The 19,423-nt window shown below is 41.2% G+C and overlaps 1 protein-coding gene and 1 long non-coding RNA gene across 2 annotated transcripts; one reads left to right on the forward strand and one right to left on the reverse strand.

Moving 5' to 3' along the window:
• Positions 1-3,756: 3,756 nt before the first annotated feature.
• On the reverse strand, positions 3,757-6,676 carry LOC115582799 (uncharacterized). The gene is made up of 2 exons (XR_003984255.1): positions 6,560-6,676; positions 3,757-4,599 (listed from the first exon to the last, which is right to left on the reverse strand). It is a non-coding gene; the product is annotated as an uncharacterized LOC115582799 (long non-coding RNA).
• A 1,194-nt stretch (positions 6,677-7,870) lies between these two features.
• On the forward strand, positions 7,871-11,255 carry LOC115582583 (U6 snRNA-associated Sm-like protein LSm3). The gene is made up of 4 exons (XM_030418607.1): positions 7,871-7,957; positions 9,291-9,401; positions 9,719-9,814; positions 10,284-11,255. Exons 1-4 carry the CDS (start codon positions 7,937-7,939, stop codon positions 10,362-10,364), a joined length of 309 nt encoding a protein of 102 aa, XP_030274467.1. The 5' UTR covers positions 7,871-7,936; the 3' UTR covers positions 10,365-11,255.
• Positions 11,256-19,423: the final 8,168 nt, after the last annotated feature.

Below are 19,423 nucleotides of genomic sequence, written 5' to 3' on the forward strand. Positions count from 1 at the left end.
TAAGGTCTAGGATATCTAAACTGACACATAGACTCCAGTTACATCTGGTATTGACATGTTTTCTAGGAACCAGGGACACGGAAAGTCAGCCACAGTTGTGGATGCTGAGGGGTCAGTCCATATAATGATGTCATAGCAAACTGTACATGCCATTCATTTGAAATATATATATATATATTTTGAATGACCAGGATAACATGTATCTGATTGTTATTAACAACAATTCACAACATTTTGAGAACATTTTACTCTACAGCAGAAGGCAAACTTGAAAATCACTTCAAATGAACCAGACTCCCTTATAAAATCGCTCAATTTTGTAAATTGTTGAGTAAGAACAGACTTTATAGACTTTATGAAGCGCGGTTTCTAACAATTTCTTAATCATTTGGGCCCTCTTGTAAATTCGGCATATGTTATCTCCTCAGTTAAGGAGGTTAAGAACCGTTAATGCGTCTTGTGCTAGCTTTAATACTTTATTTTTGTGTTTTTTTGTTTTCGTCAGCCTGATGATACTTCTGCAATAGACCCATATTAGTTTCAGTCCATCCAGTCTATTAAAAAGATCAACGCATTATAGCAGTTTTCTTGGCACGTAATTGGATGAACCATCTGTCTGTCACTTCAACCAATCAGATCAACAGTCAGTGGTAGTCTGGTGATAAATCCACCTCGCTGAATCTTTTCCTGTGCTTTTCAATGAGACATACCGCCCAGTTCTGATGAAACTGATGCTACAGAAGCATCTATGCTAATCAGTGGCGGTTCTAGACCAGTTTTAATAGGGGGGCCAGGTCGGGGCCGGCTTTTTTTGGTAGGGGGCACATACAACCCGGGAAAAAAAGATAAATCCCTCATTCAGACAAAGCAGTGTTTACAATTTCGGCAATTTTGATTGGGTAGTAAACTGCTGAGACACTTTATTTCAACCTTTCTCTTCAAAACAAAATCATTGCAAGAAATCTGTCATTGTATTATTGATGCAGACTCCCTGTTGGGGGGGCCACAGGGGGGTCCAGACTCAGAGTTACGGGGGCACTGGCCCCTGTTGCCCCCCCCCCCCCAGAACCGCCCCTGATGCTAATCTGAGGAGCCCCAAATGACCAGCCGCTTCTCTCGCTGGATGTCATCCCTACACCAGGCCTGTAGCTGCTGGTAGTTTCTGCATTTGTACTCTATATTCATGACAACAGCTCAGTAGCATAGGCGGCAGCTTTCATACAAATTCAAGTATAACATTTAGGTGGTGAAACAGCGACTTCCTGTTTTGGCCCGGCCACAGTGTGTTAGAGATTTCCAGCAGGAGATGACGCAGGAGAACAGACTGACTTACGGCTGCGGGTCTGTGATCAGACTGAGCAGGAACAGACACATGCTGATGTCACTACACTACTGACTTCTGTCTGGGGGGGTCGCCATGTTGTGAACGCCATGTTTTATTATGTCATTCGTCTGGATGGAAACGTTCTGTTGCGTAACCTTCAGTCAGTGCGAAAACTAAAACTGCGAGTGCACTTTAACTTCATCAAATGAAATCAGTTCCACCTTGAAGCTGCCAGCGTAGGAAGTTGCTTAGCGCGGCTGTAAGTGAGCTGATATCCTTTAAAGAAAAAAAAAAAAAGCCATAATGTTTAATTATGTCTGATCAATCATTCTGTCAGAGAGGGGTTTTTTTTAACGTGTCTCTCAGAAAACCTTTTTTTTATTTGACCTCCCAGCAGCTCTGTGATAAAACACGACTGGAAACTGTGTTGTGCATCTTTTTTAACACGATAATCAGAAGATGCTGTTTTTTTTTTTTTTTCTGGAGTGTTGTCTTAACTGGGTCAGCGTTCAGAACATTACAGTCCAATATAAATAGAGGCACACAGAGAGATGAGTCTCTGAGCGGCGAGAGCTGCTGGCAGATTTCTTAAGCTGTTCTCTGTCCTCTTCCAGACGGAGAAGATGTTATTCATGTAAATGTGTCGGAGTGAGTAATCTTCACGAAACAATGCAGAGGAGCAGTTCTGGTGATGAGGTGAGAATCTACTGTGTGTGTGTGTGTGAGTGTTGACAGGATGATGACCCGAGACAGCTGCAGCTAGTTTAGACTCCTATAGAGGGCCAAACTCAAGATCCATTCTCTCAAAGGACCTTATTTTGGAGAAAAAGATGTGGACAGTAACATGTTTGTGAACTAAAACGACATTTTTTCAAGTCAATAAAGTTGATTACAGATTGTAAGATATCTTGTAGTTTTGTGTTAAACCGCTCAGTGAACTACGTCGCCCTGCTCAACACGTCCCTGCTGGAAAAACCAGCATAGACCAGCACCCGAACACAACATAGCATAGCTGGTGACCAGCAAGACCAGCCTATGTTGTGTTTGGTTGCTGGTCTATGCTGGTTTTTCCAGCATGGACGTCAACAACGCCAACATGGCCGCCGCTTCAGCACAGGAAAAGGTGAGAATCACGATAAAACTGGCCATAATGTCAACTGCAGTTACATGAAAGGGTGGTTTTACAAGTTCACAATCTTTTTTTATTTAACAAACATCAGCATCAGTAAGTTTAAAACTTGTTACATGGTAAAAGAAATATGCTTCACATCTCGTCTTCAAACTCACTTTTTTCTGTATGACATTCTCTTAACTGCTCAACTTAATGTTTAATTAGAAGGAACTTTGTGAAAGGTATTAAATAAATAAAGGTATTGTTACAATATTCAAGTTAAGATGAAGGGAAGTCAGTAATATGGGAGACAATATTGTGCTTCCTCTGACATGTTTTCTACTATAAAATGTATTTTTCTCCACACAGAAATGGTTTTCACAGTTCGGTGTGGAGAACCCAGATCTCAACCCGATCAACACCTTCAACACCTTCGAACAGGGGCACGTCTGCATCCTCTGGTTCTGGAATGATTTGTTCCTTCAGTAATTGGATCTGGGGGTGAAGTGCCACACTGTTAAATACATATACAGACATTCTTCACTGAGCTGGTTTGATTTTTTAACCTCAACTTTCCTGCACAGTTGAAATCTACTGGCAGACTACAATTGTCCAGGCAGGGGAATGTTGCATTTTATTTTAGTTTCGTAGTCCAACACTGACCTCCTGTGGACGCTGACGAAATTGCAAATCAGCCCAACAAATACCTTAAAATAATGTTCGGTTCACGGTTCAGTTAGAAATTAATAGTTTATTAGTCGCCTAAGAAAATTTTTATATGCTTGATTTTATATTCTATTGATTTATTTTTGAAATAGATCAGCGAATATAAATACTGAGCATCCGACTTAATAACAATAAACTGCAGTGCCTATTTAGCTGATAAACATCAGACTAAGATTAAGTATTTCCCTAAAAATAAAGAATAACAACTAATCTAACTGCCTCGTTTCATCATTTCTGATTACTTTGTTTCATCAGCGATATTTTATTGTGATTTTAATCTAATGACATCATAGGAATTTAAAAATGTTTTTAAAAAAGCTAAATATGGAATATAAGGATTGGTTTTTGAACTATGTTGTCCAGTAAAAAATTCTCCTACGACGGCTTTGTGCAACAGATGAATTCAGACATCTATCAGAAGTCTCTCTTTGTGAAACTAGTGCGATTCTTGCAAGTTTCTCTGACGATCTTAATCTTTAGGGGGTGTCAGTATCAGTATTTCTGATAAAACTGATCTCTGAACTGATATCTGCTTGCAATTTTTAGCTTTTTATTCCCGGTATTCTCTCACCAACAATGAAAGCTCAGAAACATGTCAAGGTGATTAAAAATGTGCCTTTATTGAAATCAATGGTTACAACGTGCATCAAATTCAGGCATGTGCAGTCAGCTTACACCGGTTAACCACGACTATTTCCAATGACCACAATGGACATCTTGGTTGCTCTGATTCACTGGGCACTGATCGTTATTGGCCGATGAATGCTGTGAAAAGTTTAATCAGTGGTCTCTATAGAACTGCTGCTCACCGGCTGCTAACAGGTAACTAACTTTCCTCTGGCCAATATCAACACAGATCTTCAGCGGTTTAACCAGTGCAACATATCAGCATACTGTTTATGACAGAGGGGATAGACGGACCGGTGATGTAGGACAATTCTCATAACGTTGGCCTCGTGTAGAGAGGTCAGCCTGTGATTATTACTAGCGCTGAATCGGTACTGAGGAGAGAGAGATAACAAACAGCGTTAACAACAGGAGAAGAAGTAGAACATTCAATTTATCATTTGGGATTATCTGTTTGTGAAAAGTATACAAATACACAAATACATCAGTACAAAGGCCGAGACACAGAATTATTCCCAAATTCAAGTGAGTGAATTCTGTGTCCTATTTCCTTTTTTACTAAATATTATTATTTATTCCCTCAACAATTAATGCTACTTAACTCAACTATGCCACTAATAACTAACAACTTCAGATGACGATAAAGTACGGAAGTATCCTTTTGATCGGTGGTCAGGATCGGCCTGATACTGCTTCCATCAGTTGGTGATCGGTCCCAAAAATCCTGATTGGTGCGCCTTTAATTTCCAAAGGCCAGAATGGAAACACGCTTCCTCGTGGCCAGTCTCTCCAGTGCCTCCCACTTTGGATCCTGCAGGATGTGATCATGGAGAAAAGAGTCATGGAGGAGAAAAGAGAGGGAGGAGAAAACGGACGAATACGTTACCAATCTGACGGTAGTCGTATTATTGCACCATCTACCTTTTCTAGGTCAGCACCCGCCTCTGTGTGAGTTAATGGTTAATCTGTCTTTCCCTCTCCTTACGTGCTCTCTTTGTTTGATACCTGATGACTGCTGTAGATATTAAAGTGCTGGTTGTTTTATCTATAAAGGCAGAGCCGTCAGCAGTCAAAGGTTAGTTCTGAGCCACACATGAGCTTGGAGGGGTTCGGCTTGTAGCAGGGATCTCTTCCACCACAGAGCCATGCTGTGGCTGAGGGTGGAATGGGTAACACCACTGCCCTTCTCTGCCTCCTCAGCAAACACAAACACCAGTATAAAGCACTGGGCTGAACTGGGAGAAGAGGCATGCATACAATAACACACACAAACAAACACATGTTCAGAAAACAAGGAAACACAAGAGAAATACAAGACAAAATGAAAAAGAGTGAATAAGACAACTATTCTGTCACTTTATGATGATTATTTAATCGTTTATGCAAACATTTCATAGCATTTTGATACTTAATTGGTTTGGGTTTTGCACTGCTGGCTGGACAAAACAAGACACTGATGACGTGAGGAAATAACAGGAAATAACGGATAATAATCTGCAGATTAATCCTAAATTTTAAAGGTGCAGTATGTAGTAGAGGTGTAACAATACATCGATTCAATGGTAAACGATCCAATAGCATCAATGCAAAGTTAAAACGTTGATTTATATCGCCACATCATTACAATACGCCTTTATTTTGAAATTCACATGGCCTGCCTGTGTCACGTTCTTTCTTATTACAAAGAATAGATTGTTTTACATTTAAATGACTGGAACCAGAGATAAAATAACATTTCCACTGCAGAGCTCAGTAATAAAGTTGTCGTATCATATTTTAGTTATTTACGTAACCGATTGTGTTAAATGGGCGTATGATGTCATCGCAATTATATCGCAGCAGATATTGTGATATTGGTAAATATTGGATCATTGTCCAAAGAATCAATATAATATCATACTGTGATAAAACCTGAGAGTTACACAACTAGTATGTAGTTTTGGGGAAGAATAGACGGACTGACATTGACTGATTCTATTTATTTTTTACTTTGTTTGTATTTGGCGGACCCTGCCACCTTTTCTGGCTTTAAACCTTATTCTCCCCTGACATCAGCAAGTCTGAGTTTCTTCTTCCTCTTTCTTCTAAAAAATGTAATCTGTGTGCTTCTCTTTGTGGGTATAATCAGGTGAGTTAATGAACTGGATGAACTCTAACCTGCCAAATAAACAGGACTAGATGTGAACTGTTGGATCAGAAATCATTCATTTAGATGAATTTGAGCCTCTTGATTTTTGTTTTTTTAGACTTTGCAGGCTCACTGACATGAATCACATCCCCTATGATTAACTTCCCAACCTGCTTGCATGACACGTGGCATACAGACAGTGGGTGTATTTACACAGAGACATAAAGCTTCAGATCAACACAAACAGGATTAAAACACAATAAAAACCCATCATAACTTCTCTGCGAGTCTTCACTGACGCTGCTAACGTGGCAGTTTTCCTCCCACAACTCCAAGCTAACAGCTTCTTTACGTGAAGTTAGCTTGTATAGCATACACTTTTAAAACTACAAAAACGATTAAATACTCGACTTTAATTCGCTTTTAAAGCCTCTGCGTGTTGTTTTTTTTAAGAGGCTGACACTTATTTTAACCCTGAAGTCAGAACAAGTCGAGAGTCTCGCTGTTAAAGAAAACTTGACAGTTGTTGATTTGCAGTCGCTCGAAATAGCGCAACAGATTGAGTGAATTACTGGTAAAATACTTTGTGAGAGAATAAAAGAATGAGTGTGAATGGTAAAGTTGAAGGTTAGTTGTCACTTACCGTCGACAAACTGCGCTTCAGAGCCGCCGCACGGAGATGTTGAGGATGGAAAGGTCTGGAAGGAGAAGAGGAGGAGGAGGAGAGTGGTACTGCTCAGCGCGACGTAGCGGGTTGCCAGGTTCGCTGTTTATAGGCAAGTGCGCATGTGCAGTTGTGGAGGAAGCGTTCAGTTTTGAGTTTCTGTTACTGTAATGTAATACTTTTAACGGTAACGTCGTAATGTAACGCGTTACTTATAACATTTTAGTAGTGTATGACTACACTTATGTCATGTTTTAGAGTGTATTGTTGTTTTATTAAGAACCCACACCAACATAACAATATTAATATAGGCGCTTATATTAATATGTACTTTGTTTGTTCAGTTGCTGTTTGACAGGAATGAGCCTAATGATGAAGCCTGATCCTCTTGAATGCACTTTAATTCAGCTTCTTCAGTCATACATGCAGTCCTTGTTCTATGGACTATAATATGGCATAAAAAAAGAAGATATTTGTCATTATAGGCAACATTATAGAAGCTATAGGTCTGTTGTGTTTCATATGACTAAGCCTACAATTAAATGTTTATTCCTATCACATAATATTTCAGTCTTTGGTCATTTATCTGCCTGCTCATAATTGTTCTATATAGAATATTTGGGCTTTTTGTTGAAAATAACTAAAAGGTAGTGTAACAATAACTTATTACTCTATGTAGACAGTAATATTGTAACATAATATGTGACTTTAAAATGAAGGTAATTAGTAATATGTAATATCAGAATCAGATATTAGAATGAATACACCGAATAATACTTCAACACTGCTTATAACACATAAAAGTTGCACTAAATGGCCCATGGGCATTAGTGTGGTGGTAGTATTTTATTTTTGTCAGGTTGTAATATAAGAATGAATTGTATTAATGTGAATTCTATCAAATCCATATGCAAACTACAACTTCCATCTAAATGAAATGACTTTCTCAAAAAGTGCAACATATCCCTGTAGAATGTGAGTCTAGCATTAAAATAGACAAGTAATAATGTGTTAAACTTTACTGTAGAGGTGATAAAGTTGATTTAATATTTCATACAGGTTGGGAAAAACAGTGACTTATGAGTTGTCAATATTGCATTTCTTCCACTTCCGCAGAATTTTGTGGAATTTCATTCTAACATATATGACTTGTGTTTATATTAGTTATTTCTTTGCACATTTTTCTCAATACATGTCATCAGCTGTTGGACATAAAACCCGAACAAACACTGTTTATTACACAGTATTAAATATCCACAAACCAACGTGTAGCGTCCTGCAAACCGGGAATGGTGGTTTTTGCGGACCTGGCAACCCCCCGTGCCGGTCAAACCACACTGCGCAGACTCAAAACCAATGGCGGACGAAGTTGAACAGGTTTGTCCATCTGCGTTAAACTACACTGTTTTTCCTCTAACGCGGCGTGAATATGAATATTCTGAGAGGAGGACCGCAAACAGTTCACCTGTGTGTTCATTTAACGGGGCTAATGTTTTTATTTATCCGCGTTTTTTCTGTTAATATCGCGGAGAGGCCCGTCAAACAAGCTAGCACAGTTAGCCCGACTAGCATGCGATGCTAACGTTCAAATGAAAAAAACGTGTTTGAATGGCGGAGCTGGTTTGTTTGTGAGCTGCATGCTTAAATGTGAATGCATTAAAGATTAAAACTGGGAAATACAAGACGGCACAGGACTATCAGAGCTGAATGGCGTTGTGTTTTGTTTTGCTGTGTGGGAAAATGGCTGAATACTGGTTGAACAAGTTGGACTTGTTTTAAAACAGCTGGTCAAACTGATGAGAAATATAAATGTTGAGAAAAACTATGAAGTTAGAATAAATAGAATAACATAGGTATAGTATATGATCTATAATGTAGGAAGCAATATGATTTCTTTGACTTTCCTCTGCTGTCCATCTGTGACCACCAGGTGTTGTGTCAGTTTAGTTAGGTCTGTACCTATATTTTATTGTAATAAGTGAACAGAGCATTTGTATAAATATCAGCTGCAGGGTGCTTCATAGCACAATCAGTAGTTTAACAAGTTGCTGAAAGTTAAATGGATAACAAGACTCAACCAAGCTCTATTTCCCAAACCTGGAAAACCTGCAGCTGAATGTAAGGAATCCCAAAAGTTGAGTTTGGGTTGAGTTTGTATAGATTTGATTGGACTTGTACTGAAGCTCACACTTGTCTATATTTTGCTTTTTGCATTAGAAACTGTAACACAAATAAAAGTGCTTCCCTTTATCTCGTATTCGTCAGCTGCAGCGTCTCCACGTCACTGTCTCTTTTCCAAGGATGCTGTGATTATGTGCGGGATACTGAAAATAATCTTTGATGAAGTGAAAATGTGTGCTGCTGCGCTTCTAAATATAAAATAAACTCCTGGTGATCTTTGGACAATTCAGAGGACTTGTTTAACCACACTTACCTCTGATTTTTGAAGGCATTTCCAGAGGGTTTGTGTTATTTGTTTGTCGATTGTTGTAACACCTGGGTTTTTAAAAAATGTATGTGGCACTATGAGAAAACTTCCCCATTCTGCAACTCTATTTCCTTCTACCCAAAATGATGGTACCTGGAAATGACATATATTTTCTGTATATGACCCAAAATTATCAGTTATATTCGTCTGTATTAACATTGTTTACAGTTGAAATCTGTATCTTATCGTACTTCTAACTAATGTCCTTTACGTGTGCTGCAGCAACCGACCACCAACACGGTTGAGGAGCCACTCGATCTGATCAGACTCAGTCTAGATGAGAGGATCTACGTCAAGATGAGGAACGACCGGGAGCTCCGGGGCCGACTGCATGTAAGCTGAACACCCACGTTATAAAAATACTAAACACTGAAACAGCTGGAAGTGTGTGTGGTTGTGTGGAGAGGACTTACGGGTACTTGGGTGGGGGTAATTATTCATGCATATAGAAATAAATGAACAAGAAAAAAACGACAACATATATTGACTGAAAGGGTGCAGGCAGAAACTTGAGTTTGTGTCACATACCCTTTAAATAAATTATATAAGCAGGTCATGTTTTAGTAGCGTTAAAAAAACATAAGCATCCCCTCTTATGTGCAGTTTGCCATCATTAATTCATATTTTTTTGGGGTGTTTGTGTGTCCCAGGCCTACGATCAGCACCTCAACATGATCCTGGGTGACGTGGAGGAGACGGTGACGACGGTGGAGATCGACGAGGAGACGTACGAAGAACTCTACAAGGTACAACATGGGGTCTCTCCCTGTTACAGCCTTCTATCAGCTTACTGAGCAGCTACTGTTGTCGTGCTCCAGGCCCCTCAACAAGTCTGGACATGCACTGAACTTTGTGGAAAGCGGGTTTGGTCATCGTGTGTCAGTCAGTCTGACACAGTCGGCTGTCTGCGTGAGTACTGAGGAAACACGATCCGTGAGGCCGGTTCGAATGAGAGATCAACGAGTCAGACACAACAACACTTCAGATAGATTACTGATAGAGATATTTGGGGGGTAAGAAACATTTTTCAAACCAAATAAGCACTCGTTCTTGAACTTGTTCCATTCCGTAGTCTTGGCAGATATAACAGATAATAACAGGAAGGTTTCTCTGTTAAATGTATTTTTGAAAAGTACTTCAAAGAATATTTTGAGAATATCACTCATCATAAATGTAGCAGTAAAATATGCATTTTCTTTTGTTGTGTCTCTATAGTCGACCAAGAGGAACATCCCCATGTTGTTTGTCAGAGGAGACGGCGTCGTCCTCGTAGCTCCACCTCTCAGGGTGGGGTAAACGGTGAACACTGTCCGGTGTGAAGGAGCGTTTGTGACAGCTGGGAGGTTTGTAGCCTGCAGGGGGAGGGTGGTGCTGTCATGACAGGCTGAAACACGGGTTGGGTTCAAACATCTTCGGCCTCCTCAGGTCAGACTCTCTCGTCAACACCGTCCTCTAATAACACAAAGGTTAGATACTACATACATTCTCAACTTCCTGTTGTGCGGCTGCAAAGATGTAAAACGTGTTTCGAGTCACAAGAACTTTGTCTCTTAGTTTTGGACTAAGAGAGTTTATTATTTTCTGTTTAATTTGGCAAATTGATTTTGGGAATATGGGTGATTTCAGGCCAGCATTTGCATTTTCTCTGAATACTTAATTTGATTCTGCTCGGTGCAGCTGTTAATAAATTCCTGCTGTTCCAGTTATTCAGGCAGAAAATTGTAATATTATTTTCATCACCACTTGGGGACGTAGTCACCTCATTTTCACAGCCTGCAGTTAGTCAGACCAAATTACAACCGTCTCATTCTGGTTTTTAAGAAGCCGAACTGCTTCAGATGTGTACGCAAACTTGTTTCGGTCTCATTTTTCAAGTTTAAAAAGTATTAGCCGAAAACAAACTTGAGCGTCGAGGTTTTATGTAACTTTTGAACTTGAAATGTCTCAAATGAAACTTTTATGTTTGTTTAAAGCAAAAAGTTTGGCAGTGTTTCCAAACCCATGATCTGTGAATATTTGGAAGTTGTTTGAGTTTCTCTGGGATGGTTTAAGTTTTTTTTTTTTTTATATATACGTATTTTTTGTAGCGTTTGTGGGACTTGGAAGTTATATCATGCTCGGATTTGTAAAAGACGTGTGAACATTTGGTTTTGGTAACTTGAATAAAAAAGGTGATTTGAAAAAGAAGAATGTTGTTCCGATCTTTGTGTTAAAATTTGAAAACTGAATGATATAAAGAGGATTAGAAGAAAATCTCAGCAGATAAATCGAGAGCCGACAGCTGCGCGATGAAAAGATGCAGAAGCATTTTCAACATTTACTTCTGCAAGGACGTTTCATTTGTTGTTGATTCTGGCTGCTGCTTTGGACCAAAGATGATGAGGAAATGTAAAACGGAGCAATAATCTTTAAAAATATGTTTAAACGTAAAATAGTATATTTACAAGCAGCATTAGAGGGAGGCAGACAAGTTTAAATGCAAGAACCTCAGAGATATACTCGAGTACGTCGTCGTATTGTTGCAGTTCAACCACTAGATGGCGGTGTAGGTCTAATAAACCATCTACAGTGCTGCACTATTGAACAGGTGATGATAAAGATGAGGACTGTGCCTGAATAGACTGCCATAGAGATTCTACCTACACTCGTATACAATGGAATGACTTTTAGTAAAACTCAGCTGACAAGTTAATAGTTTAACAGCGACACTTCCACAGAACCCGTCTCTCGTAGTAATCCCCAGGTCCGGTTGTTCAACAGGGACTATTTTGTTCGGTGGAGAGTTCAAAGAGAAATTGTTCTGAACCGTCGATGTGTTCGCAGCAGAAAGATCTTCTGCGCTTCCACAGCTTCTGAGTCAGAAACATAAACCCATCAGCCCGTTATCATTGACCTGGAAGCAGAACAGCAGCGCGTCTCTCTCCAGGACAGACGCAGACTCTTTAATAAGATCCGGGGAGACTTGGAAGTCTTTTACTAATTCTTCCTGTTTAAATTTTGCGTTTCCAGAAGCGGTGTTTAAAATAAGCAATAACCACGAGGAAGTTGTTTACTGGCGTTATGAAACGTTTTGTTGATGCCAGCGGTACTCTGCTGCACCGCCTGTCTCGCCACATCACCATCATTACCCATTATCACCGTACGCAGCTACCTCCGAGGGACTATTACTGTAATGTTGCATCAAAAGGACGAGCCCTTAATGCACTTTAACGAGGAGCTCAGCAGCTTCTTGCCTCTGAAATGTTTGTAAATGAGGTCCATTGTAAATGTTATTCAATCGGGGCGATAACAATGAAGGAACCACTTTGTGGAACGGAGCTGAAATCATTTAGAAATGCAAACAAAACGACTCCCGAGTTGAAGTGAAGATTAATTTACTGCCATGTGAGCTCACAGGAAACAGGACGATGATAAACAATCCTGGTTCCTCTTACCAGCATTTGCAGAACTTTCAATACTGTTAATATTAACGCGAATAAAAAGGTATGAAATATGTGGATCCACTGACTTTTCATCTAGTGCCTGCATGAGGTTGACATTTGCGGCTCTGAGTGAAATGTCTTGTCGACTGTTGAACGCCACGCAGTGTCAAGAAAAACAGTCCTTTTAAGTAACCTGGTTCATATTCGCCCTCCTCCAGGGACCTGACTCATGACAGACTCTTTCAGTTCCTTTTTTTTTTTATTTCAGAATGTTCGGTCGGATTAGCCGCCGGGCACATGAGGTTCTGCTCCCTGCCGTGGCCGTGTGCTCTGAGCTACTGGGTTAGCTGCTAAACAAGTCTGTTCAGCGGTTGTGTGGGCAGATCAGAGCAAACAATAACTTTCGATTCCGAGTGATCACGCCACATTCAGAAGCAAGATTTATGGCTGGCTTCTTGCAAAATGAGTCAACTTGTTCCTCTACGCGAGTCGTTAAAAAATATGTGTTTGCATATCCAACATCACACATGTACTCTGACTCACTGGATGAAGATTGATGGTATAAGCCGGTTATTGGGCAATTCTTTTGTGCAGCCTTCGCCTCGTCCTTCCACGAACTGCGTGTACTTTTAAAAAAAATCCCTGTTGATCAGTGAAACAACAACAACCTGAAACTGGCTAATTACCCCAAACCTAACCAAAGCCTTTTCTTTTGCAGGGATTTAGTCATTTGAATCCCCAGGGTTTGCATCTCCATGTACATGTTGCTTTGCGCCGTCGTTGCATCCTGGGTTTAACTCCTCCCAAGACGATTGTAACAGGTTTTCAAGAAATGGAAACAAACCCAGAGCGAATTTTCACCAGTATTAACTTTTGTCTTGTGTTGACACGTTGCTCTGGAGATACAGAAGGTCGGTGCTATGTGAGACTTCCAGTGTTGTGAAATGTTGTACAGATGTTCATGTTCTCATGACGTAAGTGACTCCCCTGACTTTTCATCTGGCACCAGGCGGCTAATTAGCAACTATTAGCATGCCGACACAGGAAAAGAAGACTTTTCTCAATCACGTCCAAGCTCCTTTGTCCTTAAGTCTGCAAAGAGCTGCTAGCTTGACTTTTCTTTCTTCTTGTTAAAGGGATATTCCGGTGTAAGTTTAGTCCATGGTCTAACACACCGTGAAACTGTGTTAGACTCCCTCTCGAGAGATAAAGTTTGCAGACCGCTAGCTAACGTAGTTTTAGCATCCTCAGAAACGACCCCACAACATACACTGCAGTAAATGGGTCCAAATATAAAACCGCCATCAAAAAGCCACAAATAATGCTCAGAACAGCGCCAAACTTCAGCAACATCAGAAATAGAGTTCGAGGAGTCGATTACCGAGTGCAGTAGAGTCCCGTAGTAATGATCATCATTGAGCTGCGGACACTCACAGGGCTTCCCAACAACAAGGAAGGCTTCTCGGGTGGTGAGATTTGTTTATCTATTCCGACAAATCCGGCAATAATATCAAATGTTTGATGCCTCGAAATATGTGCTGGGACCCTGTTTCTAATGTTGCTGAAGTTTGGTGCTGTTCTGAGCATTATTTGTGGCTTTTTGATGCCGGTTTTATATTTGGACCCATTTACTGCAGTGTGTTGTTGTCGTGCGGTCGTTTCTGAGGATGCTAAAGCTACGTTAGCTAGCGGTCTGCAAACTTTATCGCTCGAGAGGGAGTCTAACACAGTTTCACGGTGTGTTAGACCATGGATTAAACTTACACCGGAATATCCCTTTAGGCTGCAAAAATGTAAAGAAAATGTAAAGGTTGGTTGTGTAGGATTCAGTGGCATCTAGTGGTGAGGTTGCAGATTGCCAACCAACTGAATACCCCTCGCCTTATGTAAAAAAATGATCCTCTCTAGACGCCGTGTTTGGATTGTCTTCCCTGGGTTGCTGTAGAAACATGGCGGTGCGACACAGTAGACTCATTCTTAAGAAACGAATACACGACGATTTCTTAGATTCATGTGATTATACAGAAATGAGAACATATTTATAAATATTTTATTCGATTTCTGTTCTCAGAGGCCACTTAATCCTGCACACTGGACCTTTAATGCTTCTAAAATTAGCAAGCAGCGCGCGTGTTTTATGTCGCCTCGGTTTAAATGCTACTTAAATGTAATGAGCAGCAAACATGGAAGCAGATCTTCAAGTATGAAGTTGTCGTAACACAGTCATAGCCGGGACTTGGCAGGGTGTGTTTACTGCGCTCGGGACTCGAGCTGTCCTGATCTCCTCCTGGCTCGTTGCTTCTGCCGGCGATGTCTGTTGACACATCGGGGAACACGTTTTTATATTCGCCACAAAAGTTTTCATTCACCGCCACATCGCTGAAACAGCTGCTGTTCCTCTTCCTGCTTTCTTTGCTCTACGTAATTCATTTTCCGAGTCTTTCTGAAGAGCTAAAAATATCCCACCAGGTTTTTGATCTGTGTTATAAGACACAACAGCAGTTCAGTCAAACACCAGGATAAAAAATCAGTAGCATTCGATAACTGCAGCCGCCGTGATGCTCACGGGATACGGTGTCGAACGTGAACGAAACAGTCGTAGCGAGCAGAGTGTGGGTCTAACAGAGCTCTTCATTCTGTCACCGTCAGATATCACCAATTTGTGATTTTCAGCACATTCCAGCAGCAGCTGGACGGACTCGATCATTATGTCATGCTGTTCCTCGAAGCGGTCCACTAATAAATGACTTCATGCTTCACATGTCTCCACACTTGTGTCAGAGATATTTTTTGAGTTCTAATCACCGGAGCTCCGACGCGATGAGGCCACATCGCTCGGCGTTCACACTCAGGCTAACAATGTCTCTGATGTGACTGAAGTTATTTAAATCTGCCTCCTGTCACTTCGCCTGCAGCAAGCCAACACTAACACACCCTCCTCTCCTCGTTATTTATGGATTAGTGTGGTGAACTTGTGACTGGACGGCTGCTGGTTGGAATCCAACCGAGTGACACTTTTTTTACTAACACGAGTGTAGTTGCACTTTTAATGCGGTGGTCTTGTTGTGTTTTTGCACCATTTTGCACCAAACGTGGTATTTCAAGTTTACATTACGTGCTTATTATTTGACATCGGGACATGAGAGGGAATAGTGGTGGGCGTTATAAGAAGCCAAAATGAGTTTTAAACTGCCGACCGCGGGGACATTTCTAGCCATTTTTGTGCCGATTGAAACCAGCTGACCAACTCCAACCAAACCATGATGTTCTCCAAACCCTCACCAAGTGGTTTTTGTGCGGTAACTTCTTTGTGTGACGAGAGAGAAAGGGAAAAATACAACCTAAACAAACAATGTTGCAACATCAAGAAAGATTCAGTTGTTGGTTTTGGCAGAAACGCTGGTTGGGTGTGGTTGAAAACATCTGAAAGGACGCCAGTTTGTCAGGTGTTGAAGGCTTTCAAGCTCCTTGGAAAAACTGTCGTACAACTTGTTTTTAATGTGAACAAACAAACAAAAATGTAAGCGTCTTATAATTAAACGTACCAGTGTCTCCTCCATCCATAAAGGGGCCATAAAAACCAAAACAACGAACAAAATGAGGCTCAAAACAATAATCACCGAGTCACTGATGATATAAAACTGATTTAGCCCGATCGGAGATTCAGGTGATTCGCCGCTTATCGGGACATGAGAGGGAATAGTGGTGGGCGTTATAAGAAGCCAAAATGAGTTTTAAACTGCCGACCGCGGGGACATTTCTAGCCATTTTTGTGCCGAACGAAAACCAGCTGACCAACTCCAACCAAACCATGATGTTCTCCAAACCCTCACCAAGTGGTTTTTGTGCCGTAACTTCTGTGCGTGACGAGAGAGAATTGGAAAAATACAACCTAAACACACATAACGTTGCAACATCGAGAAACATTCAGTTGTTGGTTTGGGCAGAAACGCTGGTTGGATGTTGTTGAAAACATCTGAAAGGACGCCAGTTTGTCACGTGTTGAAGGTTTTCAGGCTCCTTGGAAAAACTGTCGTACAACTTGTTTTTAATGTGAACAAACAAAAATGTAAGCGTCTTATAATTAAACGTACCAGTGTCTCCTCCATCCATAAAGGGGCCATAAAAACCAAAACAACGAACAAAATGAGGCTCAAAACAATAATCACCAAGTCACTGATGATATAAAACTGATTTATCCCAATCGGAGATTCAGGTGATTCGCCGCTTATCGGGACATCAGAGGGAATAGTGGTGGGCGTTATAAGAAGCCAAAATGAGTTTTAAACTGCCGACCGCGGGGACATTTCTAGCCATTTTTGTGCCGAACGAAAACCAGCTGACCAACTCCAACCAAACCATGATGTTCTCCAAACCCTCACCAAGTGGTTTTTGTGTGGTAACTTCTGTGCGTGACAAGAGAGAATTGGAAAAATACAACCTAAACAAACATAACATTGCAACATCAAGAAACATTCAGTTGTCGGTTTTGGCAGAAACGCTGATTGGATGTTGTTGAAAACATCTGAAAGGACGCCAGTTTGTCAGGTGTTGAAGGCTTTCAAGCTCCTTGGAAAAACTGTCGTACAACTTGTTTTTAATGTGAACAAACAAACAAAAATGTAAGCGTCTTATAATTAAACGTACCAGTGTCTCCTCCATCCATAAAGGGGCCATAAAAACCAAAACAACAAACAAAATGAGGCTCAAAACAATAATCACCGAGTCACTGATGATATAAAACTGATTTGGCCCGATCGGAGATTCAGGTGATTCGCCGCAGACCAGCTGTGAAACGTTTTACGCGAGGTTAAAACCCCCGGAACTGCTCTGGGACTACCTGTCGGCACGTGACTGCAGCCGTAGAGTTCGTCCGAGCCGAAAATAAACTCATGATGCGGGTTCCTCACATGGCGAAACATTGTGAACAGGAATAAACTGCAAACAGAGCGGACACGTAGCACACGTAAGCAACAGACACACAGAGAAAAAAAAAAAAATCCCTGCCATCGCGACCCACTTGCATAAAAATAAACCAAATAAAGGCCCGTGGAACCTTGGACCGACGCGCCCTTGACTTAATAAAAGTAAACTTGCACACACATGCAGACACACACACACACACGCACACACACACACACACGGCCTCTCCTATCATGAAGGCGTCAGAAATATCACTGGCCTCCTACTGTCTGCTGCCTATTTCTGTATTTACCACAGAGCAGCGTAACAAATCTAGCGTGTGAGTGATTGGCTTAATATCCGTCCGTCGTGGGTTTTGTTGGGCTGCTGCAGAACACGATTAGGTGTCGTGAAAACTTTCCTTGGACGCCGGCGTCGTTTCAGAGTCCAGAATGTCAGGGTTTGTTTTTGCCAAGAGAAGCGACGCGTCCCTCAGGTGTTTGTCAGTGCAGCTGCATCTCCTGCAAGTCTTGTTTAAGCAGAAATTGAGCAACTGAGCAGGTTCGGTCACATGAAGAACAATTAACCCTCCGGCTGCTCGTGTGTTTTGCTCTTTTCGCGGCGTCAGGTTCTATATATTTTAAGCTCTCGTACGATGTACGAGCGTTGCTGACTTGAGCTTTTCTGCAGCAGAGTTGTGGAAAAAAACTGAGTTAGGTCTGCTGTGTGTGTCCTCTGTTGTCCTGGTTACTGTGGAGAGAGAAGGGGGGGGGGGCGTCCTCATCAGATTGTGTTTCTCCCTCGTTCCCCCGAGTCTGTCTACATGTTGGACAGTTTAACAGAGTTGAGTTATGAGTGTGTGTGTGTGTGTGTGTGTGTGTGTCTCGTGCGTTACATAACATCATGTCACGGCCGCTTGTCGGAACACACACGTGATCTCATTGCTAAATCCCCGGTATCCTCTTTATGTCTGAGTGTATACTGGACGTTGCACATGTAGCCTTTCCTAGTGTGTGTGTGTGTGTGTGTGTGTGTAGTAGTAGTTATGCGAGCACACACACGACACAAACTACACAACTGCTGTGATGTGTTCGCAGAGTTTATTGCTTGCTGATGCACACTTTTTTAAAGAGACGTGTATATGTATCATCTTCAGCTCTATAGTTAGAATTTCTGAAGTTGTGTATCTAAATATCAGGTTTCCGCTTTTTTGGGAGTTTGTGTTAACAAAAAAACATAAAGGCACCAGTGGCTCTGACTCACAGGGCACCGGCGGCATGTGATGGGGTTTGAACCAGCGAGCACAAAAGTCGTGATGCATTTACGTTTATACGCTTCCAAAGCCGAAGACACAAAATGTTTTATCATGTTAGCAGGATTTAAAGGTCCAGTGCGTAAAGACTTAGTCAGCCCAGAGTGTGAAGCCACGGGATATTTTTAACGAGACGAGGAGCCGTCTCCTGGCTGCGTTTGTGGCAACAAAACCAGATGATCTTAACTGTAACGTCAATTTGTGGCGACTGAACCAGGAAAGCGAGAAAATTATAATTTCCCGTCCCTGACCACGTGGTTTCTGTGCCTTAGCCTAACCAGACCACACAGACGGTGTTGTCACCAGATGGACTCAAAAACGAAACCCAAAGAAACGTAAAGGTGCAATCTAAAGCGATGTAAACTTTTAACACCTCTGTGACATTTATTTTGGCAAATTGGTTGAGCTGTGTAACCAACTGAACACCCCTCGTCTCACCTTCCCCTTAAAGTCGGGGGCAGATTTAAAGAATCATTGTGTTTTTGTTGCCTTAGAGTGCCTAGAGAACCTTTTATATATCCACAGAGGGAGCTGGTCCGCTTCAAAGTCCAACACACTGCTGTGATGTCAAAGCTCTGAACATCATACAGAACTACAACATCAGAATTTATGCTGAGCTGTTTGTAGTTGTTGTTTTTGTTTTCTGTCGCAATTTACTTTAAGTTTAACACTTGGAAAAACTTGGTTAGGTTTAGGAAAAGATGCTCTGGGTTGAAAAT

This window comes from Sparus aurata, chromosome 6 (assembly GCF_900880675.1).
Source record: "Sparus aurata chromosome 6, fSpaAur1.1, whole genome shotgun sequence".
NCBI classification, from domain to species: Eukaryota; Metazoa; Chordata; class Actinopteri; order Spariformes; family Sparidae; genus Sparus; species Sparus aurata.

Bases quoted from the DNA above. Each gene is read 5' to 3' on its own strand.
- LOC115582583 (XM_030418607.1), top strand. From the start codon at position 7,937: ATGGCGGACGAAGTTGAACAG. The intron at 9,402-9,718 runs GTAAGCTGAACA...TGTGTGTCCCAG, and splicing joins AGCTCCGGGGCCGACTGCAT to GCCTACGATCAGCACCTCAA. The intron at 9,815-10,283 runs GTACAACATGGG...GTGTCTCTATAG, and splicing joins CGTACGAAGAACTCTACAAG to TCGACCAAGAGGAACATCCC.